General features: G+C 45.3%; 1 protein-coding gene across 1 annotated transcript in view; it reads right to left on the bottom strand.

Moving 5' to 3' along the window:
• The window catches only part of trpm2 (transient receptor potential cation channel, subfamily M, member 2), a 178,453-nt gene that overhangs the window by 142,423 nt on the left and 15,865 nt on the right, over positions 1-20,165 (bottom strand). Inside the window, exon 4 of the mRNA XM_087988956.1 lies at positions 9,290-9,366. Within this exon, the coding sequence (XP_087845082.1) occupies positions 9,290-9,366 (77 nt within the window). The remainder of the gene's footprint in view (positions 1-9,289; positions 9,367-20,165) is intronic.

Here is a 20,165-nt window from a genome sequence, read left to right on the forward strand (position 1 = left end):
ATTGCTGCGGGGTGACATTGGATACTCTATATTGTTCCTGTAGTAAAAGGAAAGCAGGCTCGGTAATTTTCTCACTCCTCAGTGTTGATATTTGTTTATAGCAGAGCAAGGAGTCATAGGGTACAATGGGAGACAGTCCCTCCATGTAGTTAGGAAGGTGGTCTCTGTGCGGGAAAATACCTAATCAGGAAAATGGTCATAAGGGTTGGAGCCCCTCTGAGAGATTGGACATTTTGTTAAATTCCTTGTGTGAATTGGGCAACTTGGCAAATTGTTCTATACGAATTCAAGGATGCCCAGTTTGAATTTTTGCACGATTGTGATGGTCTGTGTGTGTAGTGTCAACAGGATGAGGATTGATTCCAAAACTGTGACTTTATCAGCAACTGGGTGACAAGCCATTTCCACCTGATAGCCCTTTTAATTGCGATCACATAGAACAATTAGCAGAAATTTGGAAAAAAAGACTTCAATTTGGAAAAAGGAACAGAGAGAGAGAGTGCATGCGACAGACTACTAGTTCTTGCGCTCTTTGGTCTGACTGTTAACTCTTTGTCGTCTGTTTTGATTGTACCTTTGTTCCTTGGTAGTTACATGTGATCTTATAGTTGAAACTTTATTGCTGGAACAGCACAGCAGGTCAGGCAGCATCCAGGGAACAGGAGATTCGACGTTTCGGGCACAGGCCCTTCTTCGGCCTGTGCCCGAAACGTCGAATCTCCTGTTCTCTGGATGCTGCCTGACCTGCTGTGCTGTTCCAGCAATAAAGTTTCAACTTTGATCTCCAGCATCTGCAGACCTCACTTTCCCCACATGTGATCTTATATAATCTTTGTTTTTTTAATCCCTAGAACTCGAGGTCTGTGAATGTTTTCATTTAAGTCTGCATGTTGGAAATCCTTGGTGATAATAAACTGTTGCCTGTGCCTTTTATTACTTTAGATTGTGCATGATTAATGTTATTTCCTCTTGAGGGACTTTCTGTACTGATTTAAATCTATATTCATCAAGAGAGGTTCATTGAAAAAGATTGGGCTGTAGAGATTGGTTAAGATTATCTCTTGGGCTTTGAATTTATCACATTTGGAGTTTCATTTTGAGGCCGGGGGAAATTTCCAAAAACGGTTTTAACAGGTAAGCTAATCTTTAACATGTAAGCTAATAACTCATGTAATAGAGGAATAGGCTTATGTGCAGCGGATGGAACTCCAAGGAGCTGGAAGAAGGCTGAGTGTGGATGGGTAGACAGAAGATGAGTAAGGAAACAGGAAAAATGGTGTAAAGTTACTGGAGCTGAGAAAGATGGTCCTTGCTAGCCTTGATTTGGTTAATAAGCAGCAGGAGACTGTTTACCTATGTCTCGATTCATGAGGATATGTGGTCCTGACCACTGAGGTTCATAAAAGTCAATTGCGAGTGAACGTTTTGGGTGGTTTGATCAGTGCTACTGACTGTTCCCTTACGCAGGAGCGGATTACTCCCATCTTACAAACCCCACCCCTTACCTCACCCAAACGGACGAGGGCCTTTTTGTGGCTGGTCAATTTTTTGCAGGCAGTGGCTTCCGAATCTTGCAACTTTATATTAAAGGCCTTACCTCGTGTTCCTGTCTGAATGCTCCCCTTAAATTTCAGTTGTCTGACTCGGCTATGCAGTCATTTTTTGCCCTCAAAGACGTCTTGGCTACAGCCCCAGCAATGGGACATCCGCTGTGTGACAGATGCTTTCAGTTGTATGTTAGTGTAATAGTTAAATGTGTCACTGATGTCCTAAAGCAACAACATGGCTACCATCATCAGAATAATAGGGTGGTTATGGTGGGGTTTTCAACTTTCCAAACATAGACTGGGATTGCCATAGTGTTAAGTGTGTAGATGGAGAGGAATTTGTTAAGGGTGTACAAGAAAATTTTCTGATTAAATATGTGGATGTACCTACTGGAGAAGGTGCAAAACTTGACCTACTCTTGGGAAATTAGGCTGGGCAGGTGACTGAGATGTCAGTGGGGGAGCACTTTGGGGCCAGCGACCATAATTTTATTAGTTTTAAAATAGTGATGGAAAAGGATAGACCAGATCTAAAAGTTGCAGTTCTAAATTGGAGAAAGGCCAATCCTGATGGTATTAGGCAAGAACTTTCAAAAGCTAATTGGGGGCAGATGTTCGCAGGTAAAGGGACGGCTGGAAAATGGGAAGCCTTCAGAAACGAGATAATGAGAATATAGAGAAAGTATATTATTGTGAGGGTGAAATAGAAGGCTGGTAGGTATAGGGAATGATGGATGACTAAAGAAATTGAGTGTTTGGTTAAGAAAAAGAAGGAAGCATATGTCAGGTATAACAGGATAGATCAAGTGAACATGAATAGGAAGGGTTTGGAGGGATATGGGCCGGGTGCTGGCAGGTGGGACTAGATTGAGTTGGGATATCTGGTCGACATGGAGGGGTTGGACTGAAGGGTCTGTTTCATTGCTGTACATCTCTATGACTCGGCTATTATTCCACCAAATTAGATCCTGTTGCCGGTGGCCTCCCGACCTGCACCCAAATCCTTACTGGTGTCCACTGATTAGTATGGGCGGCTTCTAATCTGACCCTTCACCAGCATGTATAGGTTGCACTATGTCATGGCCTTCCTCACATCTCATCAGACTCAATCTCGCCTGAGCTGCTGTGAGGTTTCGCTGTTGCAGAACCTTTATCTCTCGTTTCACTACTGCTCCATGTTCCTTGAGCAATCCCCTGACAATCTCCCTGACCCTCCGCATGACAGCCTGCTTCAGAATCATTTCCTTCCTGCACCTCGTCCGGATTTGACAGACCTTCCATTTGAAAATCCTGACCTCACATTTTATGTTGATGGCACTTCCTCAGTTTTCGTGGATGGTATCCGGCAGTCAGGCTACGCTATTGTAACTGACACTGCCGATCAGGAGTCTGCTGCCTTTCAGACCCTGTCTCAGCACAGAAAGCCTAGCTTTTTGCTCTCACCCCGAGTTTGTATTCTGGCCACTGATAAAATTGCCAACGTATTCCAGTGATGCATTTGGTGTTGCCCATGACTTTGGCCGCCCCTGGCAGCAACGAGGCTTCCTCACTCCTGTAGGGACTCCCATTCAAAATGCTTTTTGGGCTAAAAATCTCCTTGATTCTATTCTGCTTCCTCATCAACTGGCTGTTACTAAATGCACTGCACACACAAGGAGGGATACTCCCGTATAATTATGAAATCCTCATGCGGACTCAACTGCTAAGAAGGTGGCCGCATCAGCCATTTTAGTTGTTCCAACTGAGGGAACCCGGCTCCCAATCATGAACGAAAGGCATGCCAGATCTAACTGCGATACAAACTTCACAGAAGGATGCCTCTGAATCTGAACATGCACTTTGGAAGTCGATGGGGTGTTCACGCTCCTCAACACGAAACCTCTGGCTAACACCGGTAGGTCAATTCTTTATTGCTAGTGCAAGTGGTTTAGATGTTGTGGATTTGAATGTTTCAGTCGCAGTAATGTGAAGTTATGCTTCAATCGGACCTGATGTCTTGCATCACCATGTAATGTCGCTAGCAATTACATAATGTGTTATAAATTCATTGTGTTTCCGAAGGCTGCGCCTATCTTCTACTTGGAGACCAAGGGGGATCTTACAGAGATCATGAGAGGCATGGATAGGGTGAATGCACACAGTCTTTTTCCCAGGATTGTGGAATCAAGGACGAGTGGGAATCAGTTCAAGGTAAGAGGGAAAAGAATAAATAGGAAACTGATGGGCAACGTTTTTACACAGAGGGTGGTACGCATACAGAATGAGCTGCCAGCAGAAAGTGGTTAAGGTGGGTACTTTAACAACATTTAAAAGGCATTTGGACAAATACATGGATAGGAAAAGTTTAGAAGGATATGGGCCAAGTGCAGGGAAATAGGATTAGTGTGGATGGACATTCTGGTCGGTATAGACCAGTTTGGGTTGAAGGGCCTCTCTTCATACTGTAGGTCTCTATGATTCTGACTCTATGGCAATGAGAAGAGGGATGGTTAATACAGGACTGAAGGTGTTATATCTGAATGCACGCAGTTTAAGGAATAAGGTAAATGGGCTTGAGGCACAAATTGAAATTTTAAAAATCGCACAACACCAGGTTATAGTCCAAAAGGTCCTTCATGAAAGAGCACCACTACGAAAGCTAGTGTGCTTCCAATTAAACCTGTTGGACTATAACCTGATGTTGTGTGATTTTTAACTTTGTACACCCCAGTCCAACACCGGCATCTCCAAATCAAATTGAAATTGACATGGTGAGCATCACAGAGATATGAATGAAGGGGGATCAGGATGGGGAGCTGAATGTTCAAGGATACACAGGTATGCACCGCTTTTCCAATGTTCACTTTATGCAATTTTGCCTTTACGAAAGACTTATATTAGTACCTGTTTTCGCAAATCTGAAGAGGATTTTCGCTTTAATGAAAAACGACAATATTATTTCCCATATAAACCATGGACTTTACAGCATTTCTGGTTTATGAAAGGTTTCCTGGGAGCACTCTACTTTTGGATAGCGGGGACGAATTATACATTCTATTGAAAAGATAGGCAGGTGGGCAGAGGGTGTGGGGTTGCCTTATTTGTAAGAAATTAAATTAAATCAAAAATAAGAAACAAAGGAGGGCCAGATGGTGTAGAATCGGTATGGGCAGAATTGAGGAGCTGCAAAGGTGAAAAAAAACTATAGTTGCAGTTATGTACAGGCCTCCAAACAGTAGTCAGGAGCTGGAGCCCATGAATGCAGAGTACTGAGCGAATGGTAAGATTCTTGGCATTGTAGATGAGCAGAGAGATCTCGGTGTCCATGTACATACATCCCTCAGAGGTACCCTCCAGGTTGATGGGACTGTTAAGCTTTTATTGATATGTTAGCTTTTATTGGTAGAGGGATCGAGTTTTGAAGCCACAAGGTGATGCTGCAGCTGTACAAAACTCTGGTGCGGCCGCACTTGGGAGTATTGTGTCCAGTTCTGGTCACCATATTAGGAAGGATGTGGAAGATTTGGAAAGGGGTCAGAGGAGATTTACTAGGATGTTGCCTGGTATGGAGAGAAGGTCTTGTGAGGAAAGGCTGAGGGACGAGGTTACTTGAATGAGACATATAAGATAATCAGAGGGTTAGATCGGGTGCACAGTGAGAACCTTTTTCCTTGGGTGGTGACGGCTAGCACGAGGGGACATAGCTTTAAATTGAAGGGTGATAGATGTAGGACAGATGTCAGAGGTAGTTTTTTACTCAGAGTAGTGGAGGTATGGAACGCCCTGCCTGAAACAGTAGCAGACTCGCCAACTTCCAGTCATTTAAATGGTCATTGGATCGGCATATGGACAAGGATGGAATAGTGTAGGTTAGATGGGGGGTTTCAGATTCGTTTCACAGGGCTGCACAGCATCAAGGGCTGAAGGGCCTGTACTTCACTGTAATATTCAATATTCAGTGTTCTATGTATCTGGTGATAGAACAGATGTGTAGAAAAGGCAAAATTACAGTGATCATTGGTGATTTCAATATGTACGTGGACTGGGAAAATCAGGTTGGTAATGGATTGCAAGAAAGGAAATCTGTGGAATGTCTGTTTGGAGCAACTTGTGGTGGAGCCCACTAGGGAACAGGCAATACTGGATTTAGTGTTGTGCAGTGAGGCAGACCTGATAAGGGAGCTTAAGGTGAAGGAACCTTTAGGAGGTAGTGGTCCTAATATGATTGAATTTACTCTGCAATTTGAGAGGGAGAAGATAGAATCAGAGGTAACGGTATTACATCTGAATAAAGGCAACTAGAGATGCATGAGGGAAAAGCTGGATAGATTTGACTGGGAGTGGAATCAAGCAGGAAAGACAGCGGAACAGCAATGGCAGCAATTTCTGGGAGTAATTCAGGAGACAGAGCAAAAATTCATCCCCAGGCAAAAGCAAACACACTAAAGGGAGGATGAGGCAATCATGGCTGACTAGGGAAGTCAGGGATAGCATAAAAACAAAAGAGAAAGCATGTAATGCCAAGAAGGGCAGTGGGAAACCAGAGGATTGGGAAGCTCACAAAGACCAACAGAGGACAACAAAAAAAGAAATAAGGAGGGAAAAGATTAAATATGAGGGTAAGCTAGCCAGGAATATAAAATAGTTTCCTTAGATATATAAAGAGTAAAAGAGAGGGAAAAGTGGACATTGGACCACTGGAAAATGATGCTGGGGAGCTAGTAGTGGGGAACAAGGAAATGGCTGAGAAACTGAATAATTACTTTGCGCCAATCTTCATGGAAGAAATGACAAATAATAGCCCAAGAATTCTAGAGAGTGAGGGGGCAGCACTGAGTATGGTGGCCATCACCAAGGAGAAAGTGTTAGAAAAACTGAATGGTCTGAAGGTGGATAAATCACCTGGACCAGATGGACTACACCCCAGAGTTCTCAGGGAGATAGCTGAAGAGATAGTGGAGACTTTAGTGGTAACCTTTCAGGAATCACTAGAATCAGGAAGGTTCCCAGAGGACTGGAAAATTGTCAACATGACACCCCTCTTTAAAAAGGGAGTACGGCAAAAGAGGGAAAATTACAGACAGATTGGCCTAACCTTGGTCGTGGGTAAGATGCTGGAATCCATTGTAAGGGTTGAGATTTCTGAATACTTGGAAGTGTATGGTAAAATAGGGTAAAGTCAGCATGGTTTCATCAAGGGGAGATCATGCCCAACAAATCTGCTAGAATTCTTTGAGGAAATAATGAGCAGGTTAGACCAAGGAAAGTTATCAATCTGGACTTCAATTCAGCCTTTGACAAGACGCACACAGAAGGCAACTGAGTAAGATAAGGGCCCATGGCTGTCTGGCAGAGAGTAGAGCGTGGGGATTAAAGGGTCCTTCTCAGGATGGCAGCTGGTGACAAGTGGTGGTCTGTAAGGCTCAGTGTTGAGACCGTAATTTTTTATACATTAACCATCTGGATAAAGGAACTGAGGGCATTCTGGAGAAGTTTGCAGACGATACAAGGATATATCGAGGGACAGGTAGCATTGAGGAGGAGGGAAGGATGCAGAAGGATTTGGACAGGTTAGGAGAGAGGGCAAAGAAGTAGCAGATGGAGTACAATGTGAAAAAGTGTGGGGTCTAAATGGGGAGATAATTCAGAGGTTAGCAGTGCAAAGAGACTTGAGAGCTGTAGTCCAGGATTCTCACAAGGTAAACTTGCAGGTTGAGTCAGTAGTAAGGAAGGTTTTTGTCTTCCTGTTTGGAGAGGCACACCAGGTCAGCCACTTTCCCCTCAACCCCATGCCCCCTCCCACACATCTCTCAGCCCCCGGCCCACAAGCCTCATTCCTGATGAAGGGCTTATGCCCAAAATATCAGATTCTGCCTGACACGCTGTGTTTTTCTAGCAACACACTCTCGAATCTGATCTCCAGCATCTGCAGTCCCCACTTTCTCCTCATTTATTTGAAGAGGATTTGAATGCAAAAGCAGAGATGTAGTTCTGAGGGTCTGTAAAGGCTCTGGTCAGACCACATTTGGAGTATAGTGCGCAGCCTTGGGCCCCATATCCCAGGAAGGATGGACTGGCCTTGAAGCGTGTTCAGAGGAGATTCATGAGATTGGTCCCAGGTGAGAAATACTTGAGGACTGTCTACTCGATGGAGTTTAGAAGGATGGGGGGGAATCTAATTGAAACAAACAGAATACTGAATGACCTGGACAGAGCAGATGTTGGGAAGGTGTTTCCATTGGTCTAGGACCCGAGGGCACAGCCTTGATTGAATGTCAGAGCAGACTCGATGGGCTTAATGGCCTAATTTCTAAGTCTTATAGTCTTATGGTAAGGGAGTCTCTACCTTCAGCTGTTCGAGTACTAGAGTGTTTACCGTCAATGTTTCTCGAAGGAGACATGGACATTCCTGTGTGCATACTGACTGGGAGATGACTTCCAATTGTGTTTGTGGTCAACGTGTACCTGTTATTCCCAAGATAATAGATAACTTCGAAATTTTATACACCGGAGTAATTCCCAGCATCATTCTGAGGGCTCTGCAGAATCTCATAAGTCTTGACACACCATCGAATCAAAGCAGGGGTTGAAACAAACTACATTAATTCCACATCAGCATGCAAAAGGCTAATCTGCCTGAGAGAATAAATAAAGCTGGATTTTTTTCTATTCTTTTGTGGTAGATGGGCGCCACTGTCTGGCCAGCATTTACTGTCCATCCCTAGTTGTTCTTGAGAAGGTGGTAGTGAACTGTCCTTAAGAAAAGCTGCAGACTATGTGCAGTAGGTTGACCCACAATGCCCTTAGGATGGGAATTCCTCAACAAGCGACCACTGGGGGAATCTGTGAATCCAAAAGCTTTCTACCTCATCAGTGTGCATTTCGCTTATGTGGATTGTGGTGAGAGGACTATGCAGGTGGGTGCCAGCTACCATGACTCATGTATCCTTGAGCACTCCCAGATGCCAGAGATGTCTGGTCCACCAGAACCACTGGAAGGGGATAAGGCTTACCCACGGAAGAGATGGAACAGGGCATTTGCATTAGCTTAAGCTTAAAGCCAACTGGGATACTCATCAGCAGTATCTCAGCTGTGGAGGTCTGTACATGTGCTGGTCCTGAGGCTGCTTGATCTTTATCAGTAAATCAGGCTTTTCAACTCCTTTTGTACTCCATCATCTTTGTATATAGTAGGTTTTCAAACACGGAGTCTCTCTCATTCCCAACTGGTGTCTCCTTTTATCCTCTGATAAGTAACATCACCAGGATTTAGAGGAACCTTATTTTACAACTGCATTATGAGCAAATTTGGTTTTATTGATGACCCAGCTGCTCTCAGTTATTTATTGCGAATGTGACTCCAGAAATGACCAGATTATTTTGGATCCTTCCATTTTCCAGCTGTCTCAGGTGGGATGTAAGAGGAGAACACAGATGCCAATAAGCATTTCAAGTTTGTGGAGCTGCAAATGGTGCTACACAGTCAGCTATCACTGCATCAGTGCAGTGATATCTCCGCGAACTCATGGAAATTGCTGAATGCAAAAGAAAGGCTGAAAGTTTGTTTTGGGTGGTTTGATTTGTGAGTGGGATTAATTAATTATATTGTTCATCTGTGACCACACTGGAAATAAGTCAATTCACTTTTCAAGTCACCCTGAATTGAACATCAAAATGGAAACTGGAATTTTGTATTAGTGATGAAGCTTGTGATCTATTTGTTCCAGATACAGGCAACCCAATAATTCACTTCTCTGTCTTACCCAGCAGTCTGTCTCTCGAAAAAATAGATGCACTCCTTTTTCCTGATGTTGTCACGAATCCATTTCCTGAACTGGTCCTGAAGCAAATAAACGGTTGAATAAATTAAGTTCTGGTCATGGTTTTCTAATGGAGAAAATTTGATTCAGCATTTTAATTCTATTCATTTGAATGAGGATCAATCAATTTCTCAAATTCAACTTCATCCTTCTGTCTAATATCGTTTTGTAAAGCCTGCTTACTTACAAATAATAAACAATCTCATATGACCATAACAAAAATAGAAAAGGAGTTGGCCATTCGGCCCCTCCAGCCTGCACTGTGATGGCTGATCCAACATTCCTCACCTCCACTTCCAGTCCCTTTCCCATTAATCCTTGATTCTCCTACTAATAAGCTGTCTGTCTCAGTGTTAAATATATGCAAGGACTCTACCTTTGCAGCTTTCTGTAGTCAGTAGTTCCAAAGACTCTTAACCCTCTGAGAGAAGAAATTCCTCTTTTTTTAATACCCATGTCATGTGTGTGCAGGTGCCGGACACAGTGAAAAAGAAGTGTGTAAATCTTAATTTATATTCCAGCACCAGAAAGAGAGGAAACACCCGAGTGGCCAGTGACAAGCAGTGCCCTTCTCAGACGGCAATGCTGCGTGATCAAGTAGTGAAGGGGAGGGCAGGGATTACATCAGAATAGAGTTGGGGAGGGAATTAATGCAGTCCACTCCTAGCGGTGCCCACCTTTCCCTAAAAATCTCGAGGGTGTTGGTGGACACCACATGCTCCTTCTCCAGGGACACCTGGGCTCTGACATAACCACGGCAGAGGGGCAGGCAATCGGCCCTAACAACCCCCTCCATGGCCCGCTGCCTGGGCCTGGTTATGACCTGTTTGGCAGGCCCAGGAGCAGACCCATGAGGAGATCCTCTGACCTACTCTCCCCCCTCCGTACCGCGCGCCCAAAGATCAGGAGCGTGGGACTGAAGTGCAGCCAAAAACAGAGGAGAAGGATTTTGAGAAAATCAAAAAGGGAGTGCAGACACTAACATCCAATATATACATGGTGCACGGACTCCACAGCACCACAGAACAAGCCGTTGGGCTAGGAGTCTGTGAACCAATCCAATCTGTGGTTGCGTGCAGCACCTCCACCCCAGATCCCCGAGAGAGAGTGGGAGGACTCCCGCATAGAGAGCCCTCCACAGGGGGTCCTCACCATCGTGTGGCAAGAAATTCCTCTTCACATCAGTTTGAAATCAGTGCCCCTTTATTCTGAATTTATGTCCGAGACTGTCTTATGAGGAGAAACAGCCTCTCAGCATTTAACCTTGTTAACCCCCTTAAAAATCCTTATTATTTCAATGAGATCACCTCTCATTCTTCTAAATACTAGTGAGTAGCGCTCCAACCTATTTAAACTTTGCTTATAAGGTAATGTCTCCATTACCGGGCATCATCTAGTGACCTTCTATGAACCGCCTCCAACAGAATTGTAATCTTCCTTAAATAAGAGCGCCAAAATGGCTCACAGTACTCGAGGTGTGTTTGGAGGTCATTTAGCTCAGTTGGCTGGACAGCCCGTTTGCGATGCTTGGAGAGCGACAAAAAAACTGCAGATGCTGGAATCTAAAATAGACAGGCAAGAAGCTGAAAGAATATAACAATCCAGACAGCATCAGGAGGTGTAGAAGTCGATGTTTTGGTGTAACCCTTCAGTACTGGGGGTGGGTTGAGGGGGGCTGCAGATAAAGGGGAAGGTTGGGCAGGGTGGTGAGGTGGGGATAGGTGAAGACAGATAGACGGTACGACCTGGTTGGTCAATGGGAGGAATGGATCCGGTTGGTGGCAGGGAGCAGTGGCAGTGAGGTCTGGGAAGGGAGTCGGGGGATGGGGAAAGAGATTATTTGAAATTGGAGAATTCAATATTGAGTCCTCTGGGCTGTAGGGTGCCCAGGTGGAAGATGAGGTGTTGTTCCTCCAAAAGGCACCCGTGGTTTGTTTTGGCAATGGAGGAGGCCAAAGATGGTCATGTTGGAAAAGGATTGGTTGGGGGAATTGAAATGGGCACTGACTGGGGAGTCTGGTCCAGCTGACTGGACCTCCTCGAACGGTCTCAATCCGAACTGTCGGGATTCTATGATTTTTCTATGATGGCACACTCTAATGAGAGCGCGGACCTTTGGTCTATAAGACTATGTGTCTTTATCTTTAGATGTGGTGTCACCGGCACTTTGTACAGTTGCAATAAGACTTCCCTACTCTAATACCAAAACCTTCTTGAAATAAAGACCAACATTTCATTCGCCTTTCTGATTACCTGCTGCACCTTTGTGTAGAAGTACCACCAATCCCTTTTGTGCTGCAGTTTGTCTCCTTAGAGTCAGAGAGTCCTACCGCATGGAGACAGGCTCTTTGGTCCAAACTGGTCCATGCCATCTAAAATGCTTGTCCGCGCTAACCCCATTTCCCTGCACTTTGCCCATATCCTACTGATCCTTTCCCATCCGTGTATTTATCAAAATGCCTTTTAAATGTTGTTAAAGTACCCATCACAACCACCTCCGCTGGCAGCTCATTCCATATGTGTACCACCCTCTATCCCTTAGGATCCCTTTTATTCTTTCCCCTCTAACCTTAAACTGATGCCCTCTAGTCCTCAATTCCCCAACCCTGGGAACCCTATCCAATGTTCCCATGATCTTGCACATCTCCATAACGGTCCCCCCTCAGTCTCCTACACTCTAAAGAGAAACATCCTAGCTTGCCTAACTCCTCGCTAGAACTCAGACCATTGAGTCCAGGCATATTATTGCAAATTTCTTCTGCACTCTTTCCAGTTTAATAATGTTCTTCTCATAAAAAGGTGACCAAAACTGAACACAATACTCCAAGTGTGGCCTCACCAACGTCCTGTACAACTGCAACATAACTTCTCAACATCTATACTCAGTGCCCTCACTGATGAAGGACACTGTACCAAAAGTCTTCTTCTCTGCCCTGCCTACCTGTGACTCCACTTTCAGAGAACTGTGAACCTGAACTCCAAGGTCCCTCTGTTACACTACACTCCTTATGGCCGTACCACTCACCATGAAACTCCTACCTCGATTTGACTTTCCAAAATGCAACACTTCACACTTCCATCTGTATTAAATTCCATTTGCCATTCCTCAGCTCACTTGCCCACCTGATCAAGGTCCGGCTGCAATTTCTGACAACCTTCCTCACTGTCATGGTACAGGCTATTTTAGTGTCATCAGCAAACTTACTAATCATGCCTTGTACATTCTCATCCAAATCATTATTCGGAGATGCCGGTGTTGGACTGGGGTGTACAAAGTTAAAAATCACACAACACCAGGTTATAGTCCAACAGGTTTAATTGGAAGCACACTAGCTTTCGGAGCGACGCTCCTTTATCAGCTGATTGTGGAGGGCTCGATCGTAACACAGAATTTATAGCAAAAATTTGCAGTAAAAATTTTTGCTATAAATTCTGTGTTACGATCGAGCCCTCCACGATCACCTGATGAAGGAGCGTCGGAAAGCTAGTGTGCTTCCAATTAAACCTGTTGGACTATAACCTGGTGTTGTGTGATTTTTAACTTTATCCAAATCATTGATATCGATAACAAACAGAAATGGACCCAGCACCGACTCCTAAGGCACTCCACTTGTCACAGGCCTCCAGTCCAATAAGCATCCTTCCACTATAGTCACCTGCTTCCTACCATCAAGCCAATTGTGTTTCCAATTTGTCAACTGTCCCTGGATTCCATGCAATCTAGGCTTCCAGAGCAGGTTCCATATGAAATCTTATCAAACGCCTTTCTGAAACATATAGAGACAACATCTACTGCCTTGCCCTTGTCAACCTTCCTGGTCACTTCATCAAAGAACTCTAATAAATTTGCGAGGCATGATCTCCCACACTTAAAGCCATGCTGACTATTCCTAATCAAAGTTGAAACTTTATTGCTGGAACAGCACAGCAGGTCAGGCAGCATCCAGGGAACAGGAGATTCGACGTTTCGGGCACAGGCCTGAAGAAGCATTCCCTGGATGCTGCCTGACCTGCTGTGCTGTTCCAGCAATAAAGTTTCAACTTTGATCTCCAGCATCTGCAGACCTCACTTTCTCCTATTCCTAATCAAACCCTGTCTTTCCAAATGCAGTTATATTTTATCTCTCAGAATTTTCTCAAGTAACTTACCCACCAATGATGTTAATCTTACCGGTCTATAGTTCCAAGTCTATGCAGCACAACATTCACTACCCTCCAGCCTTCCAGGTCCTCACTTGTGGCTAACGATGATGAAAAAGTATCGCCTCTTGCAGTGTTCTTGGATATATCTGGTCAGGACCAGGAGATTTATCCACCTTCATATATTTTAATACATCCAACACCTCCTCTGCCATGATATGGACTGTCCCCAAGATATCACCACTAACTTCCCAAGTCTTCATGTCTCCCTCCATTGTAAACACAGAGGAAAATATTCATTGAGAATTCTGCCCATTTCTTGTGGTTTGACACATACATGTCCATTTTGGTCCTTGAGGGGCCCTATTTTCTCTCAAGTAATTCCTTTTCCTTTAACATACTTAAAGTAACTCTTTGGATTCACCCTAACCTTCTCAGCCATAAGACCATAAGACATAGGAGTGGAAGTAAGGCCATTCTGCCCATCGAGTCCAATCCGCCATTCAATCATGGCTGATGGGCATTTCAACTCCACTTACCCACATTCTCCCCGTAGCCCTTAATTCCTTGTGACATCAAGAATTTATCAATTTCTGCCTTGAAGACATTTAGCGTCCCAGCCTCACTGCACTCTGTGGCAATGAATTCCACAGGCCCACCACTCTCTGGCTGAAGAAATGTCTCTGCATTTCTGTTCTGAATTTACCCCCTCTAATTCTAAAGCTGTGTCCACGGTTCCTAGTCTCCTCGCCTAACGGAAACAATTTCCTAGTGTCCACCCTTTCCAAGCCATGTATTATCTTGTAAGTTTCTATTAGATGTCCCCTTAATCTTCTAAACTCCAATGAATATAATCCCAGGATCCTCAGCCGTTCCTCATATGTTAGACCAACCATTCCAGGGATCATCCGTGTGAATCTCCGCTAGACACGCTCCAGTGCCAGTATGTCCTCCCTGAGGTGTGGGGACCAAAACTGGACACAGTACTCCAAATGGGGCCTAACCAGAGCTTTATAAAGTCTCAGTAGCACATCAGTGCTTTTATATTCCAACCCTCTTGAGATAATTGACAACATTGCATTCGCTTTCTTAATCACGGACTCAACCTACATGTTTACCTTTAGAGAATCCTCAACTAGCACTCCCAGATCCCTCTGTACTTTGGCTTTACGAATTTTCTCACCGTTTAGAAAGTAATCCATGCTTCTATTCTTTTTTCCAAAGTGCAAGACCTCGCATTTGCTCACATTGAATTCCATCAGCCATGTCCTGGACCACTCCTCCAAACTGTCTAGATCCTTCTGCAGCCTCCCCATTTCCTCAGTACTACCTGCCTGTCCACCTAACTTTGTATCATTGGCAAACTTCGCTAGAATGCCCCCAGTCCCTTCATCCAGATCATTAATATATAATGTGAACAGCTGCGGCCCCAACACTGAACCCTGCAGGACACCGCTTGTAACCAGCTGCCATTCCGAAAAAGAACCTTTTATCCCAACTCTCTGCCTTCTGTCAGACAGCCAATCCTCAATCCATACTAGTAGCTCACCTCGAACACCATGGGCCCTCACCTTGCTCAGCAGCCTCCCGTTGGCCAAGGCTATCATGCCCCTTACTCGCCCTCCTGATTTCCATCTTCCGTAAACTCCTTTATACACTGTATACATTCAAGGATTGCGTTGATCCCAGCAGTTGAGAGTGTGGTAATGGAAAAGCACAGCAGGTCAGGCAGCATGGAAGAAGAACGCCTCATCTTCCGCCTCGGAACACTTCAACTCCAGGGCATCAATGTGGACTTCAACAGCTTCCTCATTTCCCCTTCCCCCCATCTCATCCTAGTTTCTAACCTCCAGCTCAACACTGTCTCCTTGACTTGTCCGGACTTGTCCGACCTGCCTAGCTCCTTTTCCACCTATCCACTCCACCCTCTCCTCCCTGACCTATCACCTTCATCTCCTCCCCCACTGACCTATTGTACTCTATGCTACTCTCCCCCCACCCCCACCCTCCTCTAGCTTATCTCTCCACGCTTCAGGCTGTCTGCCTTTATTCCTGATGAAGGGCTTTTGCCCGAAACATCGATTTTGCCTGTCCTCGGAGTTTGCCTGTCCTCGGATGCTGCCTGAACTGCTGTGCTCTTCCAGCACCACTAATCCAGAATAGAGTAGTTAGGGTTTGGCGATGGAGGAGGCTCAGGACTTGCATGTCCTTGGCGGAATGGGACGTGGAATTAAAATGTTTGGCCATGGGGCAGTGGGGTTGCTTCATGCGTGTACCCTGGAGATGTTCTCTGATGCACTCTACAAATAGGCATCCTGTCTCCCCAATGTATAGGAGACTGCATCGGGAGCAACAGATTCAGTAAATGATGTGTGGAAGTGCAGTCAAATCTCTGACGGATGTGGAAGTCTCCTTTGGGGCCTTGAATGCAGGTGAGGGAGGAGGTGTGGGCGCTGGTTTTGCAATTCCTGCGGTGACAGGGGAAGGTGCCGGGAGGGGACGGTGGGTTGGGGGGGGGGCGTGGACCTGACTAGGTAGTCACTGAGGGAATGGTCTTTACGGAACACAGAGAGGGGTGGGGAAGGAAATATATCCCTGGTGGTGGGATCTGTTTGTAGGTGGCAGAAATGGCGGAGGATGATGCAATGTATACAGAGGTTAGTGGAATGGAAGGTGAGGAACAACGGGACTCTGTCATTGATGCGGGTTGGAGGGGTAGAGTCTGAGGGAGGAGGTGCGGAAAGTGAAACAGATATGCTGGAGGGCATCATCATTCACCATGTGTGAGGGGAAATGGTGCTTTTTGAAGAAGGAGGCCATCTGGTGTGTTCAGTGGTGGAACTGGTCCTCTTGGAAGCAGATACGGCAGAGGCGGAGGAATTGGGAATAAGGAATAATGTTTTTACAGGAGACAGGGTGGGAGGGGGTGTAGTCCAGGTAGCTGTGGGAATCAGTGGATTTGTAGAAGATGTCTGTGTTGAGTCAGTCACCATTGATGGAGATAGAGAGGTCCAGGAAGGAGAGAGAGGTGTCCGAGATGGTTCAGGTGAACTTAAAGTCAGGGTGGAACATGTTGGCGAAGTTGATGCCAGCAGCCTGTATCTGAGCCAGGCCTCCTTTATCCTGGTCAAAGCCTGAAAATCTGTTGTCATCCAGGGTTCCTTATTCTTGCCAATCTTGCCCTGTACCCTTACAGGAACATATAGACCTTGAACTCTAGCGATCTCACTCTTAAAGGCCTTCCACTTGCTTGATGTCTCTATGCCTGCAAACAAGCTACTCCAGTCAACCCCTGCAAGCTCCTGTTTAATTCCATCAAAATTCACTTTGCCCCAATTTAGAACTTGAACCTGTGGACCAGTTTGGTCCCTGTCCATAACTATTTTAAAATTTATGGAACTGGTTCCAAAGTGCTCCCCCACTGTCACCTCGGTCACCTGTCCTGCCCTATTTCCCAAGACAAGGTTGAGTTTTGCCCCTTCCCCAATAGGGTCCTCGATATACTGTTTGAGGAAACTTTCCTGAATGCACTTAACAAATTCCACCCCATCAAAACCCTTAACACTCTGGTAGTCCAAGTCTATATTAGGGAAATTAAAGTCCCCTACGAAGACAACCTTATTGCTCCTGCAAGTCTTCCAATCTTCCTGCATATTTGTTCTTCTAATTCCCTTTGACTATTTGGGGGCCTACAGTACAACCTCAACAAACATCACCATCCCTTTCTTATTTCTTAGCCTCACTGGATGATCCTTCAGTTATTTCATCTCTGACTACTGCTGTGATACTCGCCTCAATCAGAAATGCAACTCCTCCTCCCCTCTTTCTATCATCTCTGTCCTATCTAAAGCACTTGTGCCCAGTACATGAAGCTGCCAGTTCTGTCCTTCCCTTAGCCACGTTTCTGCAATGGCTATAATATCTTAGTCTCATGTACCTATCTACACCCTGCGTTCATCAGCCTTACCTATCAGCCCATCTTGCATTGAAATAAATGCAATTTAATCCAACAGGCATTCCTTGCCTGTCGTGTTCCAGCCTGACCTGTCTCTTCAACTTACTGTTTCTGAATACTGTACCTCCTTCAAGCCTTGCACTTGCCTCCCTAATATTGAGGATCCCCACCTCCCCCTGCACCTGCCCCCACACCCCCTCCCCCCACTAATGTAGTCTAAACCCTCCCCTGCAGCACTAGTGAACCTGACTGCCGTCATATTGGCTCCCCTCCAGTTCAGTTGCAACCCATTCCCTCTTGAACAGGTCACCCCTGCCCCAGGAAAATCCCAATTATTTAAAAATCTGACTCCCTGCCCCCTGCACCAATGCTTTCGCCATGGATTCATCTGCCTTACCCTCCTGTTCTTACCCTCATTAGCACATGCACTGAAAGAAATCCAGCGATTATCGCCGACAAGGGCCTGATTTTAAACTTTATTCTTAGCTCTCTACAATTGCTTTGCAGGACCTTATCCCTATGTCATTTGTTCCAATGTGCACAATGACCATTGGCAGCTCCCCTCCCCCTTGAGAATGTTCTGCAGCTGCTCTGAGACATCCTGGACCCTGGCACCCGGGTAGCAACACACCATCCTGGTTTCCCATTTGTAGTCACAGAATCTCCTGTCTGTCTCCACTTAAATAACACAGTTATTTTATTCTCCATTTTAAAATAAACAACTTCACATTTTCTCACATTATACTCCATTTGCCAATGTTATGTCTATTTACTTAATCTACCAATACCTCTCTGTAAATTGTTTGCATCCTTTCCTTGTCCCATGGTGTGCTGTTGAACTCCAGATGCTCTCAGCGTCTGCAAGTTTTTGTTACCTGAGAGTGTTTGATTGGGTCAGTTAAAAGGGAGCTTGACTCTGCATTGTGCTGTAGCTGTGCTCGGAGTGCTTGATGGGGACAGTGTAGAGAGAATTTCACTCTTTATTTAATCCCGTACTGTGCCTGTAATGGGTGTTCTTGTTGGGGACAATTTTGAGAGATCTTTACTTTCAGTTTAAAAGGGACGAGGTAAGTTTTACTCTGTATCGAACCCCATGCTGTCCCTGTCCTGGAAGTGTTTGATGGGATGAGTGTAGAGGGAGCTTTACTCTGTATCGAACCCCACGCAATGCTTTATATAATGGAATTTGATTGGAAAGAGAAGTTTTGCTCTGTCTGCTTTCTGATTGTTGGAATTGTTTCCTGGGAGTTTATGCTATATCTAACTCATAATGTTCCCTTAATAGTTATTAGATTAGATTACTTACAGTGTGGAAACAGTCCCTTCGGCCCAACAGGTCCACACCGACCCACAACCCACTCCCCTATCACTACGGGCAATTTAGCATGGCCAATTCACCTAACCTGCACATTTTTGGACTGTGGGAGGAAACCAGAGCATCCAGAGGAAACCCACGCAGACACGGGGAGAATGTGCAAACTCCACACAGACTGCCTGAGGCGGGATTTGAACCAGGGTCTCTAGCACTGTGAGGCAGCAGTGCTAACCACTGTGCCACCGTGCCCCACTATTCAACTTACTTATGCATTGATTCATCTAGGTAATATTGATAATATTGACAGTGCTGTGCTCTGCCTGTCACATTTATGAGAAAAATTATGAGTATTTGATGGTGCTTTCAGGTGGGAGCATTGTCTATTTCTAAACAATACCATATCAGCTTCAGGACTTTGTTTGTTTTCACAGTTTCTCATGGGATCATTGTGTTTTATAGACAAGAACATCATTCATCCATCATTTACAGACTGGTCATGTGAATGTGTGGAGTTTGCACATTCTCCCCCTGTCTGCATTGGTTTCCTCCGGGTGCTCCAGTTTCCGCTCACGATCCAAAGATGTGCAGGTTAGATGAGTTGCCATGCTAACCTACCCAGAGTGCTCAGGAATGCGTAGGTTAGGTGCATTAGTCGGAGTAAATGTAAAGGAAGAGGGTAGGGGGAATGGATCCAGGTAGGTTACTCTTCAGAGGGTCGATGTGACTGAAAACAAAAAATGCAGGATCTCACAGCAGGTCAGGTGAAAGGGGTTGGGGGTGGTGGGGATGTGGATTTCTTAGGGAGAAGTGATGTTGATGTTGGGCGGCACGGTGGCACAGTGGTTAGCACTGCTGCCTCACAGCGCCAGAGACCCGGGTTCAATTCCCGACTCAGGCGACTGACTGTGTGGAGTTTGCACGTTCTCCCCGTGTCTGCGTGGGTTTCCTCCTGGTGCTCCGGTTTCCTCCCACAGTCACAAAGATGTGCAGGGTCAGGTGAATTGGCCATGCTAAATTGCCCATAGTGTTAGGTTAAAGGGGTAAATGTAGGGGTAGGGGTATGGGTGGGTTGCGCTTCGGCGGGTCAGTGTGGACTTGTTGGGCCGAAGGGCCTGTTTCCACCCTGTAAGTAATCTAATCTAAATAATCAGAATGTGAGAAAGGCAGAACAATTCGCTCCAGCGAAAACTGGAGGAGCAGCATCTCATCTTTAGACTCGCCACTTTATAACCTTCTGAGCTTAATATGTGTTCAACACTTTTGGATTCTGAACCCACTTCCATATCTTCCCTTTCTTTTTGCTTTACTTGTTACATTCTTTGTCACCATGTCCTGTCTCTCCTTCCCCCCCCCACTCCAGTGGGACTGTCTGTTCTTTCCAGTCTGGCAGTTCTGCCATTCTTACAGTC

The sequence above is a fragment of the Chiloscyllium plagiosum genome, unplaced genomic scaffold, assembly GCF_037043375.1.
Source record: "Chiloscyllium plagiosum isolate Xiang-an unplaced genomic scaffold, Cpla_swu_hap1 HiC_scaffold_7, whole genome shotgun sequence".
Taxonomy (NCBI): Eukaryota; Metazoa; Chordata; class Chondrichthyes; order Orectolobiformes; family Hemiscylliidae; genus Chiloscyllium; species Chiloscyllium plagiosum.